At 43.7% G+C, this 27794-nt stretch overlaps 1 protein-coding gene across 3 annotated transcripts in view; it reads right to left on the bottom strand.

Moving 5' to 3' along the window:
* Nucleotides 1-27794, bottom strand: part of LOC138453539 (gamma-aminobutyric acid receptor subunit rho-1) — a 720362-nt gene that overhangs the window by 177660 nt on the left and 514908 nt on the right. For all 3 annotated transcript variants that reach the window (XM_069606507.1, XM_069606509.1, XM_069606508.1), the window contains one exon: nt 8036-8259. In XM_069606507.1, coding sequence (XP_069462608.1) covers nt 8036-8259 — 224 coding nt within the window. The remainder of the gene's footprint in view (nt 1-8035; nt 8260-27794) is intronic.

Genomic DNA, 27794 nt, shown 5'->3' with positions numbered 1-27794 from the left:
TAATGTTGCTTTTTCATGCACACTGAGCAAGTGAAATTGGTCAATACTGCCGACAGCACGTTGCACTAACACTAAGTGATGAAACATGCCCACGGTAGCATACAAAAGAGACCCCCGTTTCCTTGTTGGACCAGGTCTTTGGGCATTACCTTATTGACATTTGGGACAGTTGAGTCTGTGGGTGGGGTTGAGGAGGAGCAGGCGTTGCTAAAGGGGGGATTGAGGGGGCTATAACCCCACTCTTTTGCCTCTGGCATTTTTTGGCACTCTTTTGCCTCTGGGGTTGCCGGAATGCTGGAACCACTACACCTACCATAACAAGTGTTTTCCAACTTTAAAGCATTATACTTTCTCAACCCATGTGTGCCCTTCCCCATCCATCCCACTACTAGCCTATGCCAGCAGTTGCTCATGCAACATGTGACATGAAGCAGCAGCAGTGTGATGGGAGGGTGGTGGGCCAATCTAGGTCTAGCACTGAACTGGTGCGGGCGGTGCACTGGCCGCACTGCCGCCTGCGCCGCGCCCGGTATTATAGGGCCAATATTTTTTGGGGCCCGGCACTTAATTTTTTACAAATTAAGCACTGGCTCCAAGTCTATGAGTCTAGCTTCATACTGCATGTTGGATATGTCTACCGACTGCTGATTGTTCTCAACTGCCTCTAGGCGGTCCTCCACCTTTGCCTGCAGATCAGAGACCGTTTCAGTAAGGCTGTTTCTCATCGACCGGATTTCACCCAAGAGGAGGCGGATATCTGATTTGGTTGCGCTGTCACCATCATTGCCAGGAATGTCCGAAGAACTTTGGACTTCCTCCATCTCCATGGGAGGATCCGAGCGACTGAACTTTCGCAATGCAGCCAGGGTGCGGGGGTCCAGGTTTGGACGGAGTAGGGAGTCCCGGGTAACTATGCTGCTGTGTGTATTGATGGGCAGAACCCCCGGGCCTCCTTCATTTCATGTTTTTGGCGACGCAAGGTGTTGTGGAGAGGGAGGAGACCTCTTGCTTAGTGTGCCGCCACCACCATCACACTATCACTAGAGGTGTGTAATACCAAATGTTCCCCCCTCGCTGCACTGCACTCGCACTGTTGTTGACCAATGTTCCACGAGGCAGAGGACACACACCAAGCAGTGGTGCCGATTGTACATTCAGCAGAGCATTTGCGCAGGAAAGCAGAAAAAAAGTGGGGCACCGGCCACGTGGTTTAAGGCCCCTGAACTGACGGTGTGTGTCGGGCTTTGGAGTGTGTGCCTCATCTGGCGACGAAGGGTAGAGGGTAATGGGCCATGGCTGGAGCACAGACGACTCCCCACCTCTCTCCGTCCGTGTGAGGCGGTATTCCTGTCCTGTGGCGAGGGAGATGTGCGCCGGGCAGAACCAATGCAGCGACGGCCGATTGTCCGGGGGTTCCTGTAGTGCAAGCCAGAGCGCTGCATGTATTCAGAGAGATGCCCTACAAACAGGCATGACCAAATCGCCTGAGGCGGTGTGAGACGCACCCCCACGGGTGTCAGGGTTCTCAGCGATCTTCCTCCCAAACCGGGCCTCCCACTCGGGACTCCCACAGCCCCGGACCCCTTGGGCGGGGAGCACAGTGTCCAGCTGCAGGTTTCCGTCGAGGAGAGGGTGCCCGGGGGGGGGGGTCCCGCCCCGACTGCTAGAGGGGGGGGAGGGGCACCACCTCCCGAGCCACGGACACTCAACGCTGAGCGGAGCACCGCACCAACTTACTTGGAAGTTCGGGTCACGCACCGGCACCCCCGATGCTCCGATCCGCCTCCCACAGTCCCGGCGGCCGCGGAGCAGCCTCCCACACGCTCCGCTTCTGTTCTTCAGGGCCGCACCGATGAAGGCAAACCAGGCAGGGTGTCCAGGAGAACGGTGACAGCTCCCCTGCGCGCAATGACCGCACTCGCTAACCGCCTCCTCACACCGCGGCTTCCGATCTCACAGCTCCAGTACAAGAGGCGCGGGCGCCATTTTCGAACTCCGGACCTTCAGCTGGGCACAGGGGGGGCGTCAGGCACGGACAACTTTCTGCATATATCTTGCACCTGTTCAGGGGAAAAAGGGCTCGAAGTTGCCCGGGCGGTTCCTCTGTTAGTTGAACACCTTTTTAGGCTGGTTTCTTGTGTGTAACAGGCATTAGGCGTGCAGTCTTTCTGACCCGGAGAGGGAGATGACGGTTCAGGCGTCCATTACGTCTGCGCCCCCTGGTGGTCTCCCCAGTTCAGAATTTTACATCTGTACACAGCCACAATGCCACCTCCATAGGGAACCTGCACCCAGGAAGTGGCACAGAGCACAGTATTTATGAATGCTTCTCTGATTTAGGTGCTTCTCATTCATAACCTGGGCTTTAGTGACTCATGTCTAAGATGGGGTTTACATGTACATAGGATTAACCTTGCTTTCAACAATCTACAGTTCCTTTACAGGTATGCAGATGGTAAAGAAGTCATTGAATGAGTGTCTTGAAGCTTAATTTTGTTCAGCTTCTTCATGCACTAGCCTAATGTATCCACTTCTTGGCGCCATTATCACGCAGCTAATCCTCTCTCTATTATTCAGGGCCACCTTAGTCTCTTTATCACTCATTATGAGGATATGAGGACGACAATTCGACCAATTAGGCAAGTGCATGAAGAAGTTGAAAACAATGTAACTGCTTTTTCCTCCTTGCCACAGCAAGCTCTCCATATCAATCCTTTATACTCCTTTGTCCTAATATGGCATAGCTGTCTTGGGCAGGACTTTACTCACAGATACTCTTGTATAGTCCTCGACACGGGTACCTGTCCCCTGATATGCTGGGACAGTCAGGTGGTCTTTCCCCAGCTCTGATTGGCCCTTACGCTGGGTAAGTAAGCAGTCAGGAAGAAATCTTGAAAGTGCCAGGTGGCCATCTGGAAGGGTGTTTGAGGATGGCTATGGATTGCTCATTCTCTCCTCCCTATGGAATTTCGCATTGAATTTTAAAAACGCCTAGAAAGGGGAAATATGTGTCTTTCGGGAGAATACCCTGATGCAGACTGTTTCCCTTTACATGGCTTTGATTGGGAGAACAGGGGAAGCAGAAATATTTACCCTGTGGGAACTGCTGGATTATGAGGATATGTTGTGGGGGCCCCTTTCCAACAAATTCCTGGTTAGGGCTACCCCTGATACTTTATGCTCCTCTGGTACCGCTTTACCCTACTAAGCCAGTTTGGAAAATCTGGATCTGTTTCAGGTTTTCATTTGAGGAAATAATGTAATGGAGATGTAGTCCATATTTTCTCTAGCTTTGTCTGATCGTATTTCACTAAGAAGTTTGAGGTCATGGAGTCTTACTTGGGCAAATACTGCTTCAATGCCTCTGATGGGGTGTCCCCAGCTGCTGGTACCCCGAAACCCAACATCGGGGCTTCCTTCCCAGCAACAGGTTGGACTATTGTAGGCTCTTAGTGGGTTCGGGAAAGCGGATCCCTACGGTCCCTCTGGGAATGAGGAGTGTGGGAGCACTCTTGGAAATCCTCCTTATACTAAATACACGGGTTGAAAATCCTGGGGAGGGGGTTCTTCTCCTCCTCCACTAGCAGGCCCCATGTGATTTTGTCACATAACCTCCTGCCTTTCTCTCTTCACTCATTTTGTGAACGCATTACGTTTTTATACAAGGAGAAATAAAGTTTAATGATGTAGTTTATTTATTTTCTCAGATCAGATTTTCCTCTCAGCTCATATTTTCTACTAGAGACTGTAAATTAAATAATTTACACATGTGGTGCAGGAGGAATGTCGCAGCACTGTATCTCTTTTGTTAAACAAAGGAGCAACACCAGAGAGACCTTTTCAGGGCACTTACTTAAGCCCCAGAACCTTACAGGCAATTATAAAAAAAATGGGATTCACATGGAGAATTGATCTGCGCCTTCCAAATACACTTTCATTATGGAGTTTAGTCATTTTCTCAGATTCTTCTCAGCTCAAAATGTCTTTACATTTTACTTGATTCAAAAGTCTTCCTTTGATACCAATTGTTACTTCATATTTACATGCTACTGGGCATAAAATACAAAAAGTTCCTTGCTTGGTTTGTCAGTGGTATATCGTCAAAACATAGAAGATACCATTTTCTTCACAGCTCAGATATTCTTTGCAATATAATTGATTCAAAAGTCCTGCTATTCACCAAGAAAAGCTGACATCCCTGCCAAAACCCGTATTGCCAATATCACTTTAACAAGCATTTAGGTTGTTTTACAGCGAGTTATGTTTACATTATTTTGGCCTTGCGTTGAGTATTATTGACATTGAGCACTAAATGAAAGGGGGAAAAGCAAAGGATATTGAAATTGCTCAACTGAATTTAATACAATTGTGATTTAAGATATGGCTTCTCGTCTGCACCTACAGATGAGCTTTGCAACTTCAAATGTAATAATTTTGTAAAGAACATCTGCAAACAATCGGATACCTAGACATAGAAGCTTTTATTAAAATATGAATTTCTCTTACCTCAAAGGAGATTTGCGTGTACAATCACTAGAAGAAATCCAATTTTCAAAAACTTAATTGTCCGTATTAAAATGAAAAATGCTTTGGCACAGCTTTTTTTGTGAGAGGTATGTAATTAGAATATAATGCATTTTTCTCTGCAAATACAACAGCATAAAGGTACAATTTTTCTTTTTTAGTATATTATTGATGTCCCTAGTCTGTGCTTTTTCTCCTTTCCTTGTAGCCCTCAATGGCAATAATACTCAAAGCAAGCTCCAAAAAATATTCTAAAAAATTATGCACTAAAAGACGTCCCAAATCCTTGACATGTCGGAAGGAATTTGAGCTCATTCTGATGAAATGCAGGATTTTTTCAGCTATTCATTTGCAAAGAATATCTGACGAATTCAAAAATCTGATCTGAGCAAACTAATGAACTTCACAATTAAACTTTATGTGGTGTGAATGGATAATTTCTCTTTGTAAACTGCATTTTATATAAATACATGTAAGGTACTGTGATGGGTACCCTACATAAGAACTTTCCGCATGTGCTCCATTGCTCAACCAAGGGGATAAGAGTGCTGAGAAATGTGTTTAACCCCATTTTTGTCACATTTTACATACATTTCTTTTGCCCCGCTTGTGTCAAATGTTACATGGTTAATAACTCATACAGAGAGCAGTTAGTTACACTGGGTTCCTGTATTTCATACCTGCATCTGAGGACTTGCAAGCCTAGTTCTCTTTCCTTACTCCAAGGCACATGAGGTAATTGACCGAGATATCATGATGTCTGGAGAAAAAGAAGGGCTGCCTGTGCAGATCATCAGTGTTCGGCTCCCCAGGTAAGCCCTGCCCATCATGTCCTGCTAATCCGTATATCACACCTAGTATTGATGCCTCAAGATCAGGTGCCCTCCTGATGCCTGGTTGCTTGCAGGGAGGCATGATGTCTGAGTCTGAGCCTCGGCGTGGTCTGAACTGCCTGCTGTGGAAGGGCGCAGCATGCCTTCATGTTATCTCTTCTCCAACCACCTTCAATGAAGTGGCGCTCTGTCTTTGCCTACTGCCCAGTTCAGGTGCACTCTAAAGCCCATTAGAGCAACAAGGTTAAATGATTGGATAAAAGAAAGAGTTACATGAATGTGGACTGTGGGTGAAAAGAGGTGTGCATGAAGACGATGCTGAAGCTCGGAATTCCCCTAATGTGCTGTCCTATTGAGAGATAACCTCTATGTTTGCACTGAAGAGTGGCTCACAAATCTCACCACAAATCACAAATCTCACCATAAATTGCCAAATCTTTCAGTGTGTCTTCCCAAGCAGCATACAATCTGGATAATGTTTTTGCATTTTCCATAAGTCTACCCATCATCAATATTGGCATTGAACTGAAGCTAGCATACGGGCACAGCCATCATGAGGTGAAAATATTGCTTTCTTCGCCAAGACTCTTTGCTTGTTAAAGCTCTCGGTTTTATTTCAGTAGGAAACGAGGTCAGTAACATCAGCGTGTGTGCAATGGGCCTGTTTCACTGTCAAGTCATTGCTCTTGTTATGTGTTTATCTCTGGGTCATGAGCTCTGATGTGGACTCATTTGGTATAAAAGCCTCCAGTTGGCTTCACACATCGTTGCCTTCCCCAATGCTAACTAAATAACACAATACAACTCTTTTTACAGCTCAATAGTCCATGATGTCTGCTTTATTCGCATGCAAGAATATGTTATCATTTTAAAGAATTGCAAGATTCATTTCCATCCTGCATTACAAGTTGCAGCCCTTTGTGAAACAATGACCAGAAGCAGGTGCCTCTATCACACAAGCTTTTCTGTGGTGTGTTAAACTGCAGCACAGTGCATAGGGCATTGGGAAATAATGTGCTAGTTCTGTCTTTTACGCTCACGTCATATCACTTTGTGGTCTTTGTAGTACTGCATTTATGATGTGAAAAGACACAGATATTGTACAGTAATGGCATGCACTAAGAAGGCAGGCACTTGCAGGCCATTACTTTGGAGTTCTGTTTCCACGTATGAGCAAGAGTGAGAATGAAGAAGTGACAGGTGAGAAAACTGAGCTGAGGTTTGACAGCATTGCCAGCTGCAGGGACTTCAGAGTGTACTTACTAAACAGCTAGGTTTTATGCAGATTACTAATATGTGACATAAGTGATAACATTAACTTCGGACAGTTCATAATTTTGTGCGGAAATGACTTCCAAGACAAAACTTTGGAAGTCAAATGTTAAAAAAGAAGAATGATATTGGCTTGTATTTGCAAGTGTGAGACCAAAACAGGAGACAAAGTAGCAATTGGGTTTGTGAAAAATACAGTCGCATCACAGGGAGTGGAAAGATGGACTTAAGGTAATGGTCAATGAAAGGAATTGTCTTAGTGGTGTGCGAAGGAAAGCAGCAGTCGAACCCTGCACATTGCAGGATATATTTTGAACCTTTATTTTCACTGTGGAGGTTGGCGTTATCTTTGTTTCTCCCCTATGCCGCTGGTGACTCTAGGGCTACAGGCCCTGGGACCAGATGAGTCAAGAGGGGTGTGATCATCTCTTGTACTCCTGACTTGCTGGCCTCCACATAAAAACTACTTAACCGCCGTAAGGCCTGGAAAGACTATAGGAATGGGCTTCCCTACGAGTTTTGGCGGTAACTCCATGGGAATTACCAGTAGAACTTGTTTATGTTACCGCTATTTCATTTACAGCAGGATTATGAGTGGAGAAACACCACGGTTAGTCCCCATTTGTGGAGTCCATAGGATTCCATGAGGATTTCATCGGACTGTGAGTGGTTAATCTGCTGTGGGAAATCCAAAGGTTTCTGGCCTTGACGTGGAGGATGTAGCTCCAGCCTCTTGCTACAGGGAACTCCTCCACTTCAAGGCCAAACCTATAATCCGGTGGTGCAGTAAAAGTGGCAGTAACTCTGTCACGGCCAGTAAGGTGGCGGTAACAGAATTATGGCCACATTATTACCACACTGGCAAACTTGTAATGAGGCCCAATGTGTTTTAAGTTTGTGGGGCATTTCAGCTGACATATTCATTTTCATTTATTTTTTCACTAGTATTGTGATTGCCAGTGTAAGGTCATACATCAAAATACTTTATTCGGCAATAGAAAAATGTCATAAAGTTACACATGTAAAGCAAATCATAACAAGCAAATACATTCTAGTCCCAAATAAAATATTCACAAGTTTCACCTATACATGACAAGTCATTAAAAATATCTTAACATAAAAAGCTGCCCATCATTGCAGTAGCCCAGAGGAGTCTTTTGTAGAACTACTTCTCAGCCGTTACAATGCATTGCTACTTTCATAAAAGGAATGCAACTTAACATTGAGATTCTCCAATTCACTACAAGGACAGCTGAAAAATATGAAAATAAATCTACAAAGGTTTTCTGATTCATTGAAATAAAAATATTCTATTAAAAAAGCTTTTTCAGTATGTCTTTGTGTCTAAAAAGGTTTCTCAATATGCTGGTATGGTATATTACAATACACCTAAATTAAAAAGGTACCTCAAGCTATATAACACTTTCCCATCTGGCTGAACCCGCAGCATGACGTTGTCGGTGGTGGTGTCATGAATGAAAGATCGCTTGGAGTGAACAAAGAACATGTCTGGGACCCAGATCTTCTTCACAAGTCTCCCGTCGAAGGTCATACTTTGGTTGTTGCTGCTGGGGAAAGACAACCTCTCGTCCTTCCAGTAGTGTCTCAAGTACAAAGTCATGGTGAAGTCCTAAAGAATAGAAACATGACATATTATGCTGCCATTGTGGTATTCACAACTTGCAAAGAAGGCCTATTGCTGAGCATAATGACAGTATACTTCCATCTCTCCCTGACTCACTTTGGGCTCATTGTCATCTGTATGCCAGCAAAAAGCAGGTGGATTCCATAGGAAATCATTGTAAACGTTGCCTGTCATGTGTAAATGCTGAACGCTCGGCACTGCAGAGCCAAAAGAGAGGTGTAAAGACGGTTCGCTCATCAATTTACACTCCACTTTTGCACTCCGCAGTGCAAATGATGAAAATTGCAAGTGCAAGCAATCCCCTCCTGGCAATTTACGCTCATTTTCAAAGCGGATTCCACAGAAAGTAGCTGCTGAAATGAATTTTATGAACTGGATCATTTAACCTATATTGCGAGAACTTTAAAAAAAACATGCATTTATTTGCTTCAATGGTTAAACAAAATAACCTTTAACAAGCAAAAGAACACAATAACATTAAAATTCATATACAATAAACATTCTACTAAAATTCATGCTCAGAATTCATAAGAAAATACAATGCATCCTCTGTGACACAAACAGACAATAAAAACAACCCCAAAAAAGAAAGAAAAAGCAGCCCCAAAAAGGAAAAAGAGAAAAATCAGTCCATTAAACTTAAAATCCTTTAAGGACGTTCTTGCTCCCGATAGTTTCCAAGAAGAAATAATGTTATTCTAATGCTCTTCTAGTTTCCAGGATTTCAAAAAGTTAGTAACTGCGATAACAGTTGAAGTAGTGTGCCCATACAAGCATGCAGACCAAACCTGTTCTTCTAGCCCCATTTCAAGGGATTCTAAATATTTTTCTAGATGAATCGACCTCAAGCCTTGCACAGCTGGACAGGCTATTATTAAATGTTTAAGAGTTTCACATTTCGCCTGGTCTTTAAAGAACTGGCAACCAGTCTGAGTTGCTTCCAAGTGACCGAATCGGGCCATGATCTATTTGGTCAGACACAGGTTCCATATGAAAAGCAGAAAAATATGTCTAACTAACTTAACTGGATAAAGCGCCAAGAACGGTGCCAACGTTCCTAACTTTTTACGGTCGCCCTGTAAATGACTCAGAGAGGAGTGTGAATGCATTTTCTCTGTTTTTTGTAACCAGTCATTTTCAAATAGGAGCTTCTTGACCCTACAAGAGCTATCCCTTAATTCTCCCATAAAGCTTCCAATTTCTAGTACAGAGATACTACAAACTTCATTTACCTCATTCAACCATCTGCAGGTCCTTGATACCATAATTAAATTCTTGTCCTCAAACAAGGAGCCCGGCATAGGTTATAAGATCTTTCCCAGCAAGGACACAAAGAAGTAATGCCGAATTCATATTGAATTACGTGTATGGTTACTGAGTTTGGAACATGCAAAGTCCTTCGCAACACCAAAGCCTCCAGAGTTAACAATTCTACGAAATTTGAGAGAGAATATACATCCAATCCATAAAGAATCTTGGGGACAATTTTTCCTCATAGTACTTAAGACACGGGATTTGCAGTGTATTTACTGTATCGGGAGTCTACCCTTGCCAATTGATTGGCTGGTGTGGATGCACGGTTCTTAAGCCACTCTAAAGGCTTTGCCTGGCCAGGCTTCGATTGTATATAATATCCCAAATAGATCAGTGACTCCTCCTTTGCTATTGGTTCAGAACCAACATGCCATCGAAGATCAATCTCTTTCTTAGTCCTTGAGCATTGCAATATTTAGGTCTTGCTGGGATAAATCTGGAGTGCCTGGTTGTTCATTTAGATGGAGAATGCATCAAGCAACCTTTGGAGCCATACCAGAGTACACTCAAAAAAGAAGAAAATCGTCTGCGTAGGACAACCAAAAGGGTCTCTCAAGTGATGGAGTTTGGGAGTCATAAAAGTGGCAGATTTAAGTTATCACCTATGTCAGATAAATAGAGATTAAAAACAGGGTGCCAATACGCAACCCTGCCTTAGATCACAAAATGTAGGAAGCTGCTGAGAAAGAGTATCAAGGTGATTCAACCGTACTTGGATATATGAGTGGGAGTACAGACGCATAATTAGCCATAAGAGACCAGGAGAAACACCCCACTGAAAGAGCTTAGACCCTAGATGGTCACGGTGTACCGCATCAAACGCAGCTGTTAGGTCGATGGAGGCCATAAAGACCGAATCATACTTTCCCTCCCAGGCAAGATCCTGAATACTTTTTACAATGAAGGATTTTAATGATGTTCCAGGTTCCGGCAAAATCCTATTTGCCACTTTTCCAATGGGACAGCAGGATAGATGCAAAAACCTTGCTGTCCGCATCGAGTATAGCAATTGGTCTATAATTTAAGGGGCCCGTTCTATCTCCCTTCTTGTAAATCAGTACTATATATGCCAGGGACCAAGAAGAGGGAAAATGGCCCAGACCCACCACACTTGCAAACAGTACAGACATAGTTTTAGCCCATATCTCAGATTGATTTTTAAACAGGAAATGGGCTAAGCCATTGGGACCCGGCGCACAGGATAGACAAATCCTCTTTATCACCTCCAAAATGATGTCATAGTCAAAAAGAGATAGATCCATCCTATCATTTTGACCCCAAGCTGTTAATGTAAAGCCAACATTCCGTATGGGTCTCGAGTTGAGAAGGGAAGAGCCCAATCTCCCTCAGAGACTGCATTCATTTGTGAGCCAGATTGAAGTGACTCCAAGTTGTTCATTAGACGCCAGAAGACATGGGCCTTTTTATTTCTTAAGGTAACAAACATCGCTTCAGCGTTTTCTTGGCACCGCTTAGCACGACTAACCCTTTGCCAGTTCTTATATGACTGACGTGTTTTCCTAATCAATCGCTTCCTTGAATCAGGGGTGAGATCTGCCTGTTTCTCAAGGAGCCTGACTGCCCTCCTCGTTTTATGCCTTTTCATACGAGCTCATAGACATGGGTATGCCTATTCGCCTGTTTTGCCCATCTTAAAGGGCCACTACCTTGGTTAGTCTTTATAGCGATCACTAAGAGGGGTAGCGGAAATGGTGAGTGAGATACAATTATCATATAATCTCCCATCAGCAAAGATGTAATCAATAGTTGAGTAAGCCTTATCATTCGTCCAGATCGGACGATGGGGGATATTTCCCTGTAGAGACCTATTCAGAAGGTAAAGACCCAAGCTCCCAGGAACCCCAACCATTGATTAACCTTAAGTTGCTTGGATGTAAGAAGCATTTTGCACCCCACCTTTGCCTGTTGGGAGAGGCCACTTCCGCAATCAGAATTCAAATTGCTGTCAAGAATTATGTTACCGTCCATATGTTGATCTTGCCAAGCATTGATGTAACTTGTCAAGCAATTAAAAGGTCACCCAAGCCTGAAATTCTCTCATGACAATACACATTTATGACCAAAAGGTTCAAACTTAAAACTCCAAACATTTGCACATGCGTCAATAGAGAGACAAAAAAGGAGTCCACCGATTTCACTACTACAATGTCTTTTGTTGACCTAACCAAGGCTAGAAGCCCTCCATACGGACGACCCAAGTCACCTCACCTGGCAACTTGAAAGCACACCTTGTACCCATCGAACCAAGGTTGATTCAATAGCCAAGTCTCCTGGAGACAGGCTACCATATAAGTCTTCAACTCAAGGCCCACAGAAGGAATGGTCAAGAGGTGAGTGTGACCATCTGTATTACACGACAGAATTGAGATGGAATGCTCTCCACTTAAAGCCAAAGAGTGAGAATGTTAAATATTGGCACTGCATTGCACTCAGCAGCCATGACTGGTCACTTATTTCTTCTGAAGACTTCATATTATGTTTAAGGGCCAAGATTTCAGCACTTAATTGAGAATCGCTCTCCGACCCCTTGATCACATTATCCACCCTTTTTCTTCCAGTGTATTGTGATAGATCAAATCCGTACACTCATAGGGATGCACATTCTTGAAAAACTATATCATGCACAAATTAAGAATTGAAGTAAACAACAGAGCAATCTGTTCTAAGTCTGTCTACAAAATGCACTCTTTTCAAATCATGTGTAAATATGCCCGCAAGGCTAGGCACTTCAGATAATAAATGTAGAAAGTTTGTTTGATTTAGATTCAATTATCTGTTCTCAGTGATGACACTTTCAAATAAGATTCCGTACAAATATTACAGATCGACTACTTCTTGGGAAGACCTGCCACCCTGTTTGGATCCAATACCCAAGGCCTTCGGACCCAGTGGACTGCGCTCTGGCCCATCACCCGCGTTGTTCACAAGACACTTTGAGACCCAATCGGGCATGGGAACTACTAAGTCTTTTTTCTTCAAAGGGCCACGATCTTGAACAGGTCGGGAGTTCAATAAAAGTTGTTGCCAACTAGCAGAAGATGATAGGACATGGTCTTGTTGATTTTGTAGCACGTGGGTACCTGCAGAAATGTCTCGGAAGGTCCTGAGGGCGATGGCAAGGAGGCCAGATTCTTTTGGATGACAGTCGTTAGGTAACAATGGTGATGGTAATACTGCCTTTCTAGTGTCAACCGTAGAGCTCAAAGGTGCCTCTATAGCACGTATTGTCTCGGAAGGATAGCTCAGGGGCAACGTGCACGCCTTGGAAGCAAGACGACATGGAGCACCACAGGTTCGCTCCCGGGGTCCGCGCTTAGAAACCTCTGAGTATTAAGCGTGTTATAAATAACCTATCATATCATATCATTGCAGTAGGTTTGTTAGAGTTCAACTGAGAGGCTCTTGTAGCAGATTGAGATAAAGTTGTTTCCACAGCCGGCTGTGATAACAGAGATTTTAAGAATTGCTGAAACGCATGTCTATTCGTATTGTTGTTTTCTTCTTCTTTATCATCTTCCGTTTCAAAACCCTCACCAATAGTGAGGGGACAGCACTATTTATCACCACAGAGCCCACAGCTTAGCGTTACTCCCTTTGCCAGGAGAGGAATTGGTCAGACAAATCACCTCATTGTCAGGGGATACATCTTGAAGGCAGGATAGCACAGATTTACCCCTGGACCGGGGGGAGGCGCCAGTGCCCCACATTGCTGCAAAATATTAGTTGCCCCCTTTACAGGGGATGAGGCCTCTTCACAATCGACAACTGTGCCCAAGGTTAGCCCCTGGGAAGAGACAGGCACAGATGTACCCTTTGCTTTTGTCAATTCAGCCATGACATCCTGCGCACAGGTGTTCTCTATTTGCGACGAGACATGTTCCTTAGGTTTACTCAGACCTTGATTAAACACTATTCTTTGGCAGAGACGTGCAATTTTATGTTGTGAAATTTAAAAAGAAGAGATACTAACAACACCGGATTTGCTTTCGTCTTAGATTTTATGCTCTCGTATAGTGTGACTAAAATTCACAGGACCTGATTTATCTCCACCAAAGACTGATCCCCAGGAGACACCCCCTCCTTATGCGTTAGGAAGGGAATGTCTGCTTTTTTGATGGCCTTAAAGGAGGCACAGAACCAATAGAGGAGAAAGAAGAATCCAGGTTGGGAACATAGTGTTGGGCCATCTCTGGAGAAGAATCTGGAAAACTCTAATTGGTAGCGCGATGATTGAATGAGACAGCGTGGTCCACTAAATTCAGAGAAACCACTGCTACTTGAGTCAATGGAGCAGGGTTCACTGAGCCCTTCACAGGAGGCGCTAAGGATTTCTCTTTCAATGGATACAAAGATGTGATCAGTTTTGGGGCAGTTTTAATAGGGGGCACGCTCACTGAAACAACCGAAGTCGCACCCAAGGCTTCCTCCATTCTGGAATGTGCAGAGTGTGACACAAGCCCAGCCTCCGTTGCCGGAGATGCCACAGACGTTAAATCAACAGGTGAAGGCGGTAGAGGCAGATTTATGGCAGCCAGCATGTTGTCATCAGTAATTTGAGCAAGGTTCACTTGGGGGTGCATGCTGAGCTTGCCATTCCTTAAATCGGTACATGCAGGGTATCTTTTATCTCAAGAACAAAGTTCAAATTGTGGAAGTCAGAGAGGGGGGCACAGAGCAAAATCCAATGTCAGTAGGTGTAATGGCACTCACCCGCACCTCCGGCAATGACTGCATAGACTGCTTGAATCACGCGCGCGCTCACACGCTGACATCGGTCCTTCAGACAAAGCTTGTAGACCACAGAAATCCAAGACTCAAGTAGTGGCAAGCAGAACATTCTCCTCCAGCACTGGAGGACTGCACAGACTGCTTTACTCAGACTGACTCCCGCTCCCGCTCTGACTCATGTGCGAGATTTATTGACTCAGCATGTAATCCCATCTTATGATAAATCTAAATTGTACAAAACTCATGCTAACTGAAACATGCTTAACATTTCTCCTACGTTGTGTTATAGTTAGGCGTCTATAATCCTGTTGCGGAGTGATGAGACTTATGTAGATTGCTGATATCCTGATGTCACCGGAGCCTTTATACTCTAGGCGTATGGCTGCCCCGCATTCAGATAACTCCACTCCTGGGAAATCAGTCACTGCTCTCTTCACTTCTTCCTACTTGCCTGCATGCATGTGACACACCGCAGGACAATACGATACCTTCCATGCAGCTTGCTTCACCTCCTCAGCATTGCTGCTCATTCGTCTGCAACGTAGACTCTTGCAGCAGTACCCGGCTCCTTGGAGCAAATCTTGCACATCTGCCCTGGGTTATCTTTTCACATGATGCTGTACAACTCTCCTTCCACAATAGTAAAAAGAATAACCCAATTCTGCCTTCCCTAAATATCAACTGGTCAGTTGCTCATTATTAAGCCCTCCTCTATGAGGCTCTTGTTAAAGGTTTGTGCTGTATACTGTTCTACTGAAAAAGGGTTTCTGGTCAAACCACCTTTGGTTCATTTCTAAAGCTGCAGATTAGCATGAAGGTGAAGATTGCATAAACGCACGAAGACATGGAGGAAATCATTCAGAAAGGGAGCATACAATAGCAGGGGTAATTATACAGTAAGGATCTTAGAGCAGTGTGCCTAGATATGATATGATAGGTTATTTATAACGTGCTTTCTACCCAGAGGTTTCAAAGCGCAGACACAGGGATCGAACCTGTGGTGCTCCGTGTCTTCTTGCTTCCAAAGCGAGAGCCCCTGAGCTATCCTCCCGAGACAAGCATAACTAGCATAACACGTCTGCTTTATACACACAAATCATCATGGTCTCATAAAAGCAGCCTTTAGGAGGTTTACTAACTGTGGATAATGCGGGAGGGAAGAAAGGGAGGAGGGGTTCATGGAAATGGCAACATACAGACAAAACCATCTAACTGCTCGGTGATGGGTAATCGACTGTGCCAGTATCTTGCATTTCAATTAGCCATATAGGTCATTAAGCATGCCCCAAAATGACTCATAGTGTTCTATATCATTAAAATAGCTGCATTTCAATGTCTCTAACTTAAGCCTCAGTGTCAGCTGCATCTCTGCACATCTCAGCCGCTGGTCGGGAATCGCCTTATCAGTATTTAAGGATATGATTTTAGCGACCATTACAACACATAATAGCCAGAGCTTCTTGGCCTTACTCATGCTATCCAATGTATAAAACTTTCAGACATGGTGGTGGAGCGGTACGCTAGTATTTACACGCCCCTTTGGCACCTTGCACAGAAACGATTTGAAATTGCCTAGAGGGGACTGAAGTGCATGTGTTGGTGGCACCATTCGTGCAGTTACCTCTTCAAAGAAAAGAACCCTCCCTTTGTGTCCCCTCAATAAACAAAATAGTATTTTCAATTTTACGCGATTTAACCTATAAAAATCACCCTGCCTACTTATTCATCTTGCACCAAGCATTCGTTTAACACCACTTCTTCTCCTCCTTCTAACTTTGTTCCACAGTATTTGGCAAAATATTTTTTTTCTGCATTATTTACATGGTGTATCCTTTCGCTGGCAATTTTCTTTCGCGATTAATGTTTGCTGCTCCTACACCAATAACTGCCTTGTTTTTTCATTTTCCGCTGGTTGCTCTGGCTTGCCCCCGGAGCACGCTGTAGGGAGTGCCATAAAATAGTGCATTATCTATTGTTTCCGTGGGATCTGTGAGGCTGCATTATAGTGTTAAGAATCTGAAAGGGCAAGTGGACAGTGAGGTTTCCCTTTACTGCTCTTTTTGGGCATTGCTGACCTACCTGATTTTTGTGTGGCCGCCACACATTAAGACGTTTTTGTTCCTTGCAGCCCCCTCAAATCTGCTGCATTCAACAAATCTGCTTTTATAGGTAGGCTAAGCCCCTCTGCGCCACAAAAGCTAAGCATACTCAGGTTGATCAGCCCATGGCTTATCATTGTCAAATCATGTTGCTCTTTCTCCTGGACCTTTAATGGTAGACAGTTCTTTGATTATGCAAGGGCCTTCCACACTTCCTTCAAAATCCTTTATAGTGGCCCTCATGCAAACATTTAAAAGCCACCAGTCCATTTAAAAAACAGACCCTACAGATTCCTACAGATCATTTCACAATGAAACCAGCATTTTGCAGTGGGCTTGTCCCGCCATCCTTTCTTCGTTGATATGGAGGTCCCATTGCCTTCTCAACATCGATGGAACTTTTAGTCAGAGTGGTCCCACCTAGCGTTATTAGTTAATCATTGTTTGCGGTGGGCTTGTCCATTGCTCTAGCCAGCTTTCGCTATTTATTAAACTTCTGTTAAAAAGCTTAAAGCACTGCTTCTAGCTAAGTAATGCAATTAGCATTGGTGATGGGCTGATCCCCCTCTCACCTAATCCTAAGGTTTTGTTCTCCTTCTGCGGCTGTGCCCACCATCATTTCATAATTTACGCATTAGCATTTGGAGTGGCTAAAACCTCCACTAATCCTTCCTTACCGCTGTTTGTGGTGGCCCATGTATGCTGCCATTATAATGTTATTGATTGTAGACTCTTTAGTAGCAGGTATGTCTCTACCTTCTGTCCAGCCTTAATACCTTCCTAATCATTTGAGTCAACTTAATAAATTAATCAGATTCCTCGAGTTAGTCTTCTCCCACCACTTTTCCACAATTCAACTCTTTACGGTGCTGCTATGAAATCAATGCAGTGGTCTGGTCCCATCGCCATTTCAGAATAAAGGGCATTCTAAACAGGGGTGGACTGGCCTATACAGAACTCTGGAGATTTCCCGGTGGGCCTCTGCACCCTGGGCCTCTTTTCTGTGGTATTTCCAAATTTTCTCATAGGAAAAGCATTGGGCTTGCTGAAATGTGTTATTTGGGGCCACTTTGAACTTTATTTCCAGGGCCTCTGTTGGTCCCCAGCAATTATTTCCAGGGCCTCTTTTAGTTCCCAGTCCAGCCCTGATTCTAAACATTAAAGAAGGTCTGTACCAATGACTGCCAGGTAATTTTCATTAGTAAACGGGCAGAGCCTGGTTCTGCGGCCATTCTATACTTAGATTTTTTTATATACATCTATAATCATGTAAAGTAGGCTGGCCTTGGTGCTCTTGGTTATGTTATGCTATTTTACTCTGCTTTGTACTGTGCATAATCACCACCACAGTAGTTTCAAATTGCCGAATCCTTGTCTGAGGTGTGTTTCGCTCCAACCCAGGACTACTCGACCTCAGTTTGCTGGGAAGACTAGCATGTGCAACGGTGAAGTAAGAGGGAGGGAAAGCAGGAAAGGTGTTTACAGACACACGGAGGGAGTTAGGCTCGGCTAAATGCTTGTATTATTATGGTTGTGTGTTCGTCCACTAATTTATATGGTCTATCTCCTAGAGAGGTGCAACACAGAAGAGTATGTTTTGATCTAATAAACGCACTGGGGTTCCAAGACAGTGGAGTAAATTTGCTGAAAGTTTTGCAGAGGAGGGACATGATATCTAAATGAAAGGGACCCCTGCCAAATGAGTGGGATAAACTGGCGTTCCACAAAGTTTGGGGGTGGGGGGCACACGTGTACCACCCCTAAAATTACACTCATGTTCCAAGACAGTTTTGGAGTATTATAAAATTTGTTTTGGCTGGGTGAGAATCTCGAGAGTATGCGCAGGTAATCCTGGTGGATATGTAGATTTAAAATAACTATTGTGTCTATTCAGAATTGTGGATGGACTTTTCCATTCAAGGTTCTATAATCCTATACTGGTCATATTATTTTAGGTGCTATATCCTAATTAATAATGAGTAGTTGAGGCGGGCCAGATCCACCTTTGTCACATTGAGTGCATACATAGTCATTTGAGGCACCATAATCCTACCTGTCATAATTTGAAGCAATTTGAGGTGGCTGGTCCCACTGCAATGTCCTAAATGGTTTCTTCTCATTAAAGTTCACGTTGGTTAATAAACCACTTAATGTTCATGATAACCATATTCATTTAAGGCAGGCTTGCCCTGTTACTTTCAATAACTCTAATCATAGGCAGATACAGTGGGCAGGATCCACCACTGTCTTAAAATGAGTAACTAGATAAACATTTGGGACGTTGTGTTATGATTAATATGTGGATGTCCCTTCGAGTCTAGGTTGTAATTAATACTTTCATATCAAATTAAAACAGTGTTTCCACCACAATTCCATAAATATGTTGTTCTATTTAAAGTTCATAACTCAATAATATAGGGTGGGCTGTCCCAGACACTGTGCCATACTTTAATCATAATCCTTTGAGACAGGCTCTTCCAGCTGCTAAGCCATTACAATTTAATTAATGAAACATGTTCAGTGGTTTACCCTGTCAACATGTCATTGTGTTTCTTACATATATAAGTTATGTCCAGAGTAACACACCCAAGCTCATGTGATGTGGATCCGGCCTTGCTGTTTAAATAAACACACTTTTCAGCCAATCTGTGTTCTTACCACTTCCCAACAAAATACATTTGTGCTGCAGGTTGGTCCCACCAGACCTAAATAGACAAAGACATATTTGTGGTGGGCAGGATATGTTGCAAAATAAATCTGTGGCGGGCTCATTAAGTTTCACTGTTGCATACAGTTTTTTTTATTTCATTAAGTATACTGCGATGGGCTGTCGGCTGGGCACCCTACCATCTATTTGCTAATAGAATTAACCTGTACGTTGAGCAGGATTAATTTAATAATTAAGGAAGAAATCCTATCGTTGGGCTGATTCCACTGTCATTTCATCAATAACCAAATCAAACCATCCATAGAATTACACCAGAGTACCAATCACTGAAAATTGTGAAACACAATAATATAGCTCAACATTCCCAATCACCTACCTAGGCTAATTTAACAAAAACTCAACTATTACAAATTAAACCCGCCATCCCCTTTTAGTTTTGGATATTAGGTGGCGCTGAAAGCGCTACCTATAAAGCTGAAACTATTGTCATTAAAATAAGAGTTTTAAAATGAGAGCTTAAAATAGGGGCTTTGAATGCAGGTTTCTAATGCTTTTCAATGCAGGTTTGGCTATTTGTCCCACCCATTTAAGGCCCACCGCTAAGTGAAATCTGTAGGATTTGCCTCCCATTCCCACCATTTTCCCTCCAACCACACCTCTTTTTGCACTCTTTGGCTGGTTTTCTACTGTGTAGTGAATTTGTCAGCCATGTATCCTTCCTGAATGGCGGCCACATGTTTTAATGTTATTAAAAAGTTATTTGACTTGATTGAGGCTTTAAAATATATTTACTGCAGCTTTCAAGTCATGTTAAACATTTTGCTGTATTTTGTATTTAAAATAAGAGTATTGTACTAGTTACATTTTGGTTTAAAATAGTTCTGAAAATGCCCATTTACTGATTTGTGGAGGTTGCTCTAGTGCTTTGAAATGTAAGCAGTAGCTGATTGGATGTCCAGTTTGTTAGTGATGTCCCTAATATTTTATTGGCTCTCGAGTATGTGCTTTTTTCCCACACGGCAGCCATTTACTTTCACCGAATCCGAGCAGGGCTCTAGGGCACCTGGACATTACTCTCCGTGCTGGGCTTTGAACCAAACTGACTGCAGATGTTTTGCATTTCCCTTAAATAATATATCTTCTTTTTTACTCGATGACCCGCGCAAGCACAATTTATGAGAGAAAATGCCCAGCTGTACCTTGTCAACAAATGAGGCAGTGTTGCAGAGCGCTGTGTTTCAGACTTCTCCAAGGACTGCTATGACATGTCGGGAAATATTCATTGGGGCTCATGAGCCCAGGCTGCCTGCTGGAAGCACAGCAGTTAATATTTTCATTTTCCTCCGTGGCGGTGCTTCTTTACAGCTGACCGTGTTGATGTATGATATGATGTGATATGATATGATAGTTTATTTGTATAGCGCCTATACACAATGTGTTTCAAAGCGCTTCAAGGCAAGGGAGGGAACAAGGGAACAAACAATGACATTCTTACAGGCCATGAACAGTAAGGATGTGAAATTAACTATCGTACTCGGTCTGACAACATTTCAGATAGTGCAAGAGCTAAAACATAGATAAGGAAGGGAGGGGGAGAGTGGGAATGAAATGGAAACAGACAGGCGACTACCGTACTAGGCCTGATGACATTTCTGGTAGAGCCGGAAAAAAAACAAGAGATGAGGGAGAGGGGTGCAGAAAGGGAGGGGAGGAACAAAACAAGCGACTATCATATTAGGCCTGATGACATTTCAGATAGTGCTGGAGGGGGCTTGGGGAGGAAAAAACCAGTAAGGGGAGGGAGGAGGAGACAGACGAGGTTGCTATCATACTAGGTCCAGGGACAATTCTGATAGAGTAAGTGCATAGAAGAAAGGAAGGGGAGGAGATAGGAAAAGGGAGAAGGGAAAGGAGGAGAGAACAGAGAGTTAGCAGTCAAAAGAGTGGAGAAGCAAGAGGGGAGAGTGAATACAATTGCAGAAGTCAGTAGTAACACATAATGTTGCAAGCCAGGATACAATATGAAGATGGGAACAGCATGATTCAGGGCCACCATGAGTACAAGATGCAAAAGAAGTTCAGCATGACAGTTGAGAAAGGGTGACGCACCATGAATGAATGAAGTCCATAAAAGTAAAATCCAGCATTGTCCACAAGACGGTGATGGTGAAACCAGAATGTATCAGGACAGACTCCTGCAGAAGTAGGCTTGAGTGGGGTGAGGGGGGAGCAGGGTAGAAGAATCAAGCAAAACAGGCAACACCTGTGTGCGAGAATGGGGGGGGGCACAAGGGAACATCACGGGGGACCAGAGGGAGTAACACATGTTGGTGCATGACTACCTGCTGTCTGAGGTTTATTAGGATTATGCATTCAATTCATATAATTGTGTACAAATTGTCAGTGTCATTGCTTGGCAGCCACATTCGAATATTCTCTATTTGTTTTGATAGTAAATATTGCAAGATGATGAACCTTGGAAATTTTGTCGGGATGTGCATTGGCATCATGCATTGCCACAACCAACAACACCTCTGAGGAAACATGCATGTCATGTTCACTCACTGGCCAGTGGCCTGATCAAGTGGCAACCATCTATCAGTGTACTATCCTGCCTCAAACTATTGTGCTATCGGATAGTACAGATACATGTAGCTGTCAGTTGTAGCTCCATAATAGTTATGCACATTCATGATTATGTTGCATGCCTCACACGTGGCAGTGTCTCCTGTTTCTGAACAAGTGTCCTATGGCTGCAGGGCTATGAGAGCCATTTGGGTGCAATTAAGGGCAACACAAATGCAGAGTCCCCAGCTATGACATAAAATGCCCTCAATATTCCTGCCCTAGCACATGCATAATGAGGCATACCTATATATACCCTGGCATATGTAAGGTTCACATTGAAGAGGTTGTGCAGGGCTCGTGACATGGATTATTATATCACCACTATGATGCCACTAGGCCTCTGGATGGAGACTGTGGCAATGAAATGCAGGGCTGACTGTACCTTGATTAGTTGTCATATGGCATGGGGCTTGCATTGATGGTGTGCTGAGGGCCCCCTGCCACTGACTCCCCTCTTCAGTATGATAGGGGGTGAGAAGTGGTACCCCGGTGCAACCTCTTCATCAGCCAGTTGAAATAAGGTGATCCTCCTCCTATATATAATTTCCCTCCTCATCAGTCAGGGCAGCAGCACGATGCCTACTGGATTGGCCATTTTGAGAATGTGTGCCTGTCTCCCTGTGCTGGGCTTTTATACTGTGTTAATGGTTGTGATTAGGGCGCACTGTGTGCTTCTTTCGTTGGACAAATCAGTTGTACTCTTTTCTGAGCCACTTGTTCCTCAGTGTGTAAGGAGCAAATGTTGAACAGCATGTTCTGCACCAAATCTTGTGGTCAGGTTTTGTGAATCACAATGTTTGTACATCTTTGCTCACGTTCTGTGGTCACTCCCTGTTGGCATGCTTAATTTGGTGTATTTGCATCCTTTCCACCCACTTTGCACATCGAAACTGGGCCACATTGTCAGAAAGTAGGGTCAATGAAACAAGCACAGAGTATGTGTTTGCTTCATTTGCACTACTTTTCGAAAAGGCACAGGACACCTTATTTTCAAAGGTGACGTATGCATTTCAGGAGGGGCTGGCCAGTAGCGCAAAAATGCGCTGACCAGTAGAGCAACAATGCGCTGTCCAGCCCTCTTGCATACATTAGTATTTGAAGCACGATACGTGGTTGCTGGGAGCACATGTCACACCGACAGGCCATTAAAAGGTCAGTCGCTGTGAAATGCTCAGAAAAAAGAAAAAATGCCATCTGTGTTTGGGGGATTGATATGCAAATTTTCCAGCTGCGGTTTAAAGTGAAGTTGCCGCACTGACAAGAAAAATCATGACAGTGTCTGAAAAGACCCTATCATGACTTGAGCCTGAGTTCCCAACAGGTGCAGGGGTAATACCCTAATTTCTGCACATTTAAAAGCGCATCACATTTGTGAATTTATGATGTGATTTGAAATGTGCCGAAACACCCCCTGAATTGCTCAAATGCACAAAGAGCTGAAAAGGGGCCTTTTGGGCATTTGCGAGGAATGTGCTAGTTCATCTCACCTCTTGCTCCCCAAAATGCTTTCAGAATCTGGCCCATTTGATGCTCTTTTTATAAACTGGCGCATCTCTGAGAGCCACACTTCTGTGAATGAGGAGCATCTAGCTCTGGTGCATTTGTGGCATATCTCAGAAGGCGAGCTACTCAGGGGACCCTAAGATAACACAAGGCTGTGCGAGATCTCCACAAGCTCATGGGACACCTCAAATTGCAAAGCCAAAGCTGCTGCAATGCATTGCTTTTCTGGAGGGCTGGTCACATGAAGCATGATTGGGCGCCAAGCTCACGCCCTGACTTTACCACCACCTTTAATTATGTGATAGGGTCAGGGTTATGGCGCTGTCAGGGAGGAACAGGGCCCACTCTCAGAAGTGGGGAGAGGGAGTTGGGGGTCTCAGTCCCTGTTACCCCCTCACATGCCATGCATTTTTCCACAGGTATTGCTCTTTGTCACAAGATGCCTCCCATGACTTTTTCTGGCCAGTTTTTTCTCTTTTCCGTTTCAGGACTACAACTCCCAGCGTGCACCTGGGAGCAACCAAGAAAACACAGAACGGAGCCAGGATAACAGAAGCAAGAACAGACAGGAAATTAACTGGACATTTCCTGGCCAAACAGAAATGAGACACCTCACACCCGACCTACTAAACCCACACGTACCCCACGGAATGATATAGAACAGGAGAGTGAGGGTTGAAGGAGTGAGGTCAGGAGGCGTGGAGGTAGACCAAGAGACCAGATAGAGGACAGGCTGAGGAACGGCGTGCTGAAGACTTGGTAGCAGATTTAGAGCAGAGTGTAGTGGAGATATTTTGTGTGCTAGAGAGTGGAATCAGTAGTATGGGAGGGGGAGTATGTAAAAGGTGAAAGTGAAAGAAGGATTCAGAGAGAGGGAGAAATGTGGAGAAATGTAGGAGTAATTAGAGAGAGAGAGCGCGCGGTAAAGCATAGATAGAGAAGAGGAGTATAGCGAGAGGAGAGGGGTATAGTTAGAGGTGAGACGACGGTTGTAGTGAGGTGAGGAGAGTGGTGTAGTGAAAGGTAAGACAGGAGGATGGGAGAAAAAGACGGAATGAGAGGAGTGGAAAGTGTAAGAAGCAGTGCGACTGATTCTGGCACAATCTTAAAAGCATAAAACCATTGAGGGCTGGTAGGTTTGGAAGTAACCCCCAGACCATCGTTCCTCAGCCTACCAAGTCATTGTAGAAAGGGGAAAGACCAGGTGCAAATCAGGCTTGGTCCCATCCATAGCCAGCAAGCCTTTTGATAGTAGGGGTTACGGATCTCTAGTGACCAATCATCTTGGGATTTAGGGAAGCCTGGACTTGGGTGGTGGGATCCCACAGGAGATGAGAGACACAGATGGATGGCCATTAGTTGGACCACCCCCTTAAAGTTCAAAACAATCCGTTGAACAGTCTCTAATGCGTTGTGTGTGTTATTGAGGCCGTCTGTGACAATATTCAACAGGCTGCTACCATCACATCCCTGAGTAAACAAACGTATCAACCGCGTGCTTGTGGCATAGGCAACACTCTTGCAAATCTTAAAGTTTAATTACTGCATTCATGTTGGCATCCACACTGCAGATAGATGAAATTACTGAGATATATCTGCCATAGCCATTAATCTTCAAACAGTCAGATTGCCCCAATGGAAGGCGAGTCACTGACTTGAGAATTCATCAGCCTGTGACAAGCTAATCCCCACATAGGCATCATACCAGGTATTTGCTTGGTTGCACCTCCTAACAACCTGTCACCCCTTGCAATACCCAGGTCGGCTGTGCAAGCTTTCAGTGTTGCTTAATTTGTTCATTTAGGCTTCTTTCCTTGCTGGCAAGATACGGCCACCACGTTCAAAGCTTACTAAATCTCCTGGATGGCGCAGAGTGAAGCAGAGTACTACAGAGTGTCTGCAGTTGGTGGCAGTGTTTGGTGCTTAGTGCTAAAGGGCCCTTTTAAATATTGGCAGTTGTTTCCAAAGAACCTGCGTTGGTGCTGCACGTTCAGACCTCACTAAGCCTCCTGGATGGCTCAGAGCACAGCAGAGTGCTGCAGAGCGCCTGATGTCGATAGCAGTTTGTGGCGAAGTGTAGCAGGTAAGTGTCCTTTCTTGCTATAACTTTGTTTACTTTGTGAACACTCTGTATCCCTAAAACAGCTGCCTATTTGTTATCATTTTTCTCCACATGAGTGTAATTATAGTGCTCTTGGTACACCATACACAATCTTAGGAGTAAGTTGATCCCTAACGATTGCAGTATGGTCGATCCTTCAGGGGAACTCACGACATCATCAAATCATCGAGTCTCCATATCTGCCTGCCAACCCTCACCTTCCAAGTAATTCTCCTGCGGTATTGACCTATGATTTAACAGTGGCATATATTTCTATAGTGGAATCCGATGCTCATCAAACAAACACTGCACCTTTGTCTCTTTTAACGTTGACCGCCTCTTCAGTGCCCCCAGCTTTTGCTTCCCATGTGGCGAGTAGTTTAATCGCCCCATCACTTTGAGGCAGTATTGCAATCACACAGACTGAACCTGCGACTAATACATTTAAAAAACAAGTATGGAAAAACTGTGAAACAGCAATTGACATCTGCAAAAATTACAGACTTTTATCTGATAGCTGCCCCGAGTACTGAGGCTAGGAAATCACAGAAAATTCCCACGATCAACAAGGAGAGGCACATTTTATTAATGATGGAAGTCTTCTCGACTTAGATTTGACTAACGCCAAGGGCGACACTCCCTCAACGGTAGGATCGAATGAAAATGGCAATTCAGACATGGAGGCGCAGTGGACCTTTTTGCATGGTGACTTGCCGGTAGTAAGTGACTGTCTACTATCTTGTCTTAAACTCCTCATCTTCATCATATTTTGCACGATCTAGAAGACAAAGTAAAGCTCACTGCACCATTAATTTCTGCGCTTATCATGGTATTAAGTTCTTTTGTAAACTTATATGAAATTAATGGTATTAAGTTCTTTTGTAAACTTATATGATAACACCAGAGCGGAGATGAAATCCGATACTATGGTGCTGAGTGAAATCAAAGTAAAATTAGAAATGTTTGAATTCGATCAACAACTAAGTGTCAAACTAATGCTCTTGCAAACGATCCTGCGTTCACTGAGGAACAGATTGTAGTTGCTATCATGGATACAAATATTGTTCATGGTTCCATTGCTACTTTTGTTTCTAAAAAAATAAATATGGCAAAAAAACAATCAGAAAACAAAAAGCTATCTGGTACAAATAGAAGAAGATCTGTGAAATGTCTTTGAAATCTTCATCTGTCAGAGGAAGCGGCACAGAGCACTCTGCAAGTTGACTAATATAATCTTGCTGTAAATGGCAAGCTTCAGTCTGGACCCTCACATAAATTGCCTGCTAAGAAATCAAGAGGAACTTATACTGCCCAGCACAGATTAGATAAGTATGAGCTAGCACCCGAGACTCTAAGTATTGACAAAGCAGTACACTATGAACAGAATATAATCAGCACATTGAGGATGGATAATGATTAATCTATGAAACAGAACTAAGTGTGCAAACGATTGTGCAAAGTGAAATGTCAGACAGAGTTCATTCCTATTGCATGTCTTCTACTTGACTTTTTAAACCCTACTACATATTTTCAATCATCCTGCCTATTTCCAAGGATGTGCCAGATGGCAACCAACTAGTGGCAGACAATATGGCTACAAGGCCAGCCCAAAAGTCTGATAAATTGATATTATAGTTTGTCCTACAACCTCCCAATCAAACTATTTTAAACTGCTCCTATTTCCTAAAATTGCCGCATGGAGTGCCCTGCCTGTGGCTTATAATGTCGAAATACATTGATTTGTTGTATTTTATTGACCCTTAAATGACAGAAATGTTACATTGAAAATACCTTCAAAAGTGGTGATCAAAATAATATTAAATGAAGCTGAAACATTAAGACAGATGGGCTATGATCTTTTAACCTATTCTGATAGCAATACTGTCTCTCCGAACCTGGTTCCCTCCAACCTCAAGGTTAACACTGGGGGGAGTATTGGAAATTCGATGCCTGGAGGGTTCCTCGTCACAGCGTTCCCTCCAAATAATAAATAATCATCTAATGCTAATCGGAATCAGGATGGTTGGTCGTGGCTAGCTCAAACACTTTCACATAATCGCAGTCGTACGGGAGAAAAGTGAAGTGGTCCTTAGGAATTAGAATTATTGAGTGAATTCACAATTATGTCGTGGAGATCAAGGGGACATTTTAATCTTCTTAACAATGTAGATTTATGCAAGAATCTTAATAGACATAGTAGATTGATTTTGAAGGAAGTTTGGATCCACTCATCAGTGGTGCTGGATGGTTATTATGATTTCCAGCAATTTGAAACACGACCTAATAGAGGTAGACCCTGAGGTGATCTGATTATTGCCATCAAAAGTTCCCATCTGACACAATATGAAATCGTTTTGAATCCGCACTATGGCATTCTTGCAATAAAAGTAATCCTTCGGGACGGGTTAATCACTAAACGCTTGTTGATTGTGAATCTATATCGGAACCCCTTGTATTC

This window comes from Ambystoma mexicanum, chromosome 4p (genome assembly GCF_040938575.1).
Source record: "Ambystoma mexicanum isolate Mex_15411 chromosome 4p, UKY_AmexF1_1, whole genome shotgun sequence".
NCBI lineage: Eukaryota > Metazoa > Chordata > Amphibia > Caudata > Ambystomatidae > Ambystoma > Ambystoma mexicanum.
The sequence above is the reverse complement of the archived record's forward strand: the minus strand, read 5'-3'. Positions and strand labels throughout refer to the sequence as shown.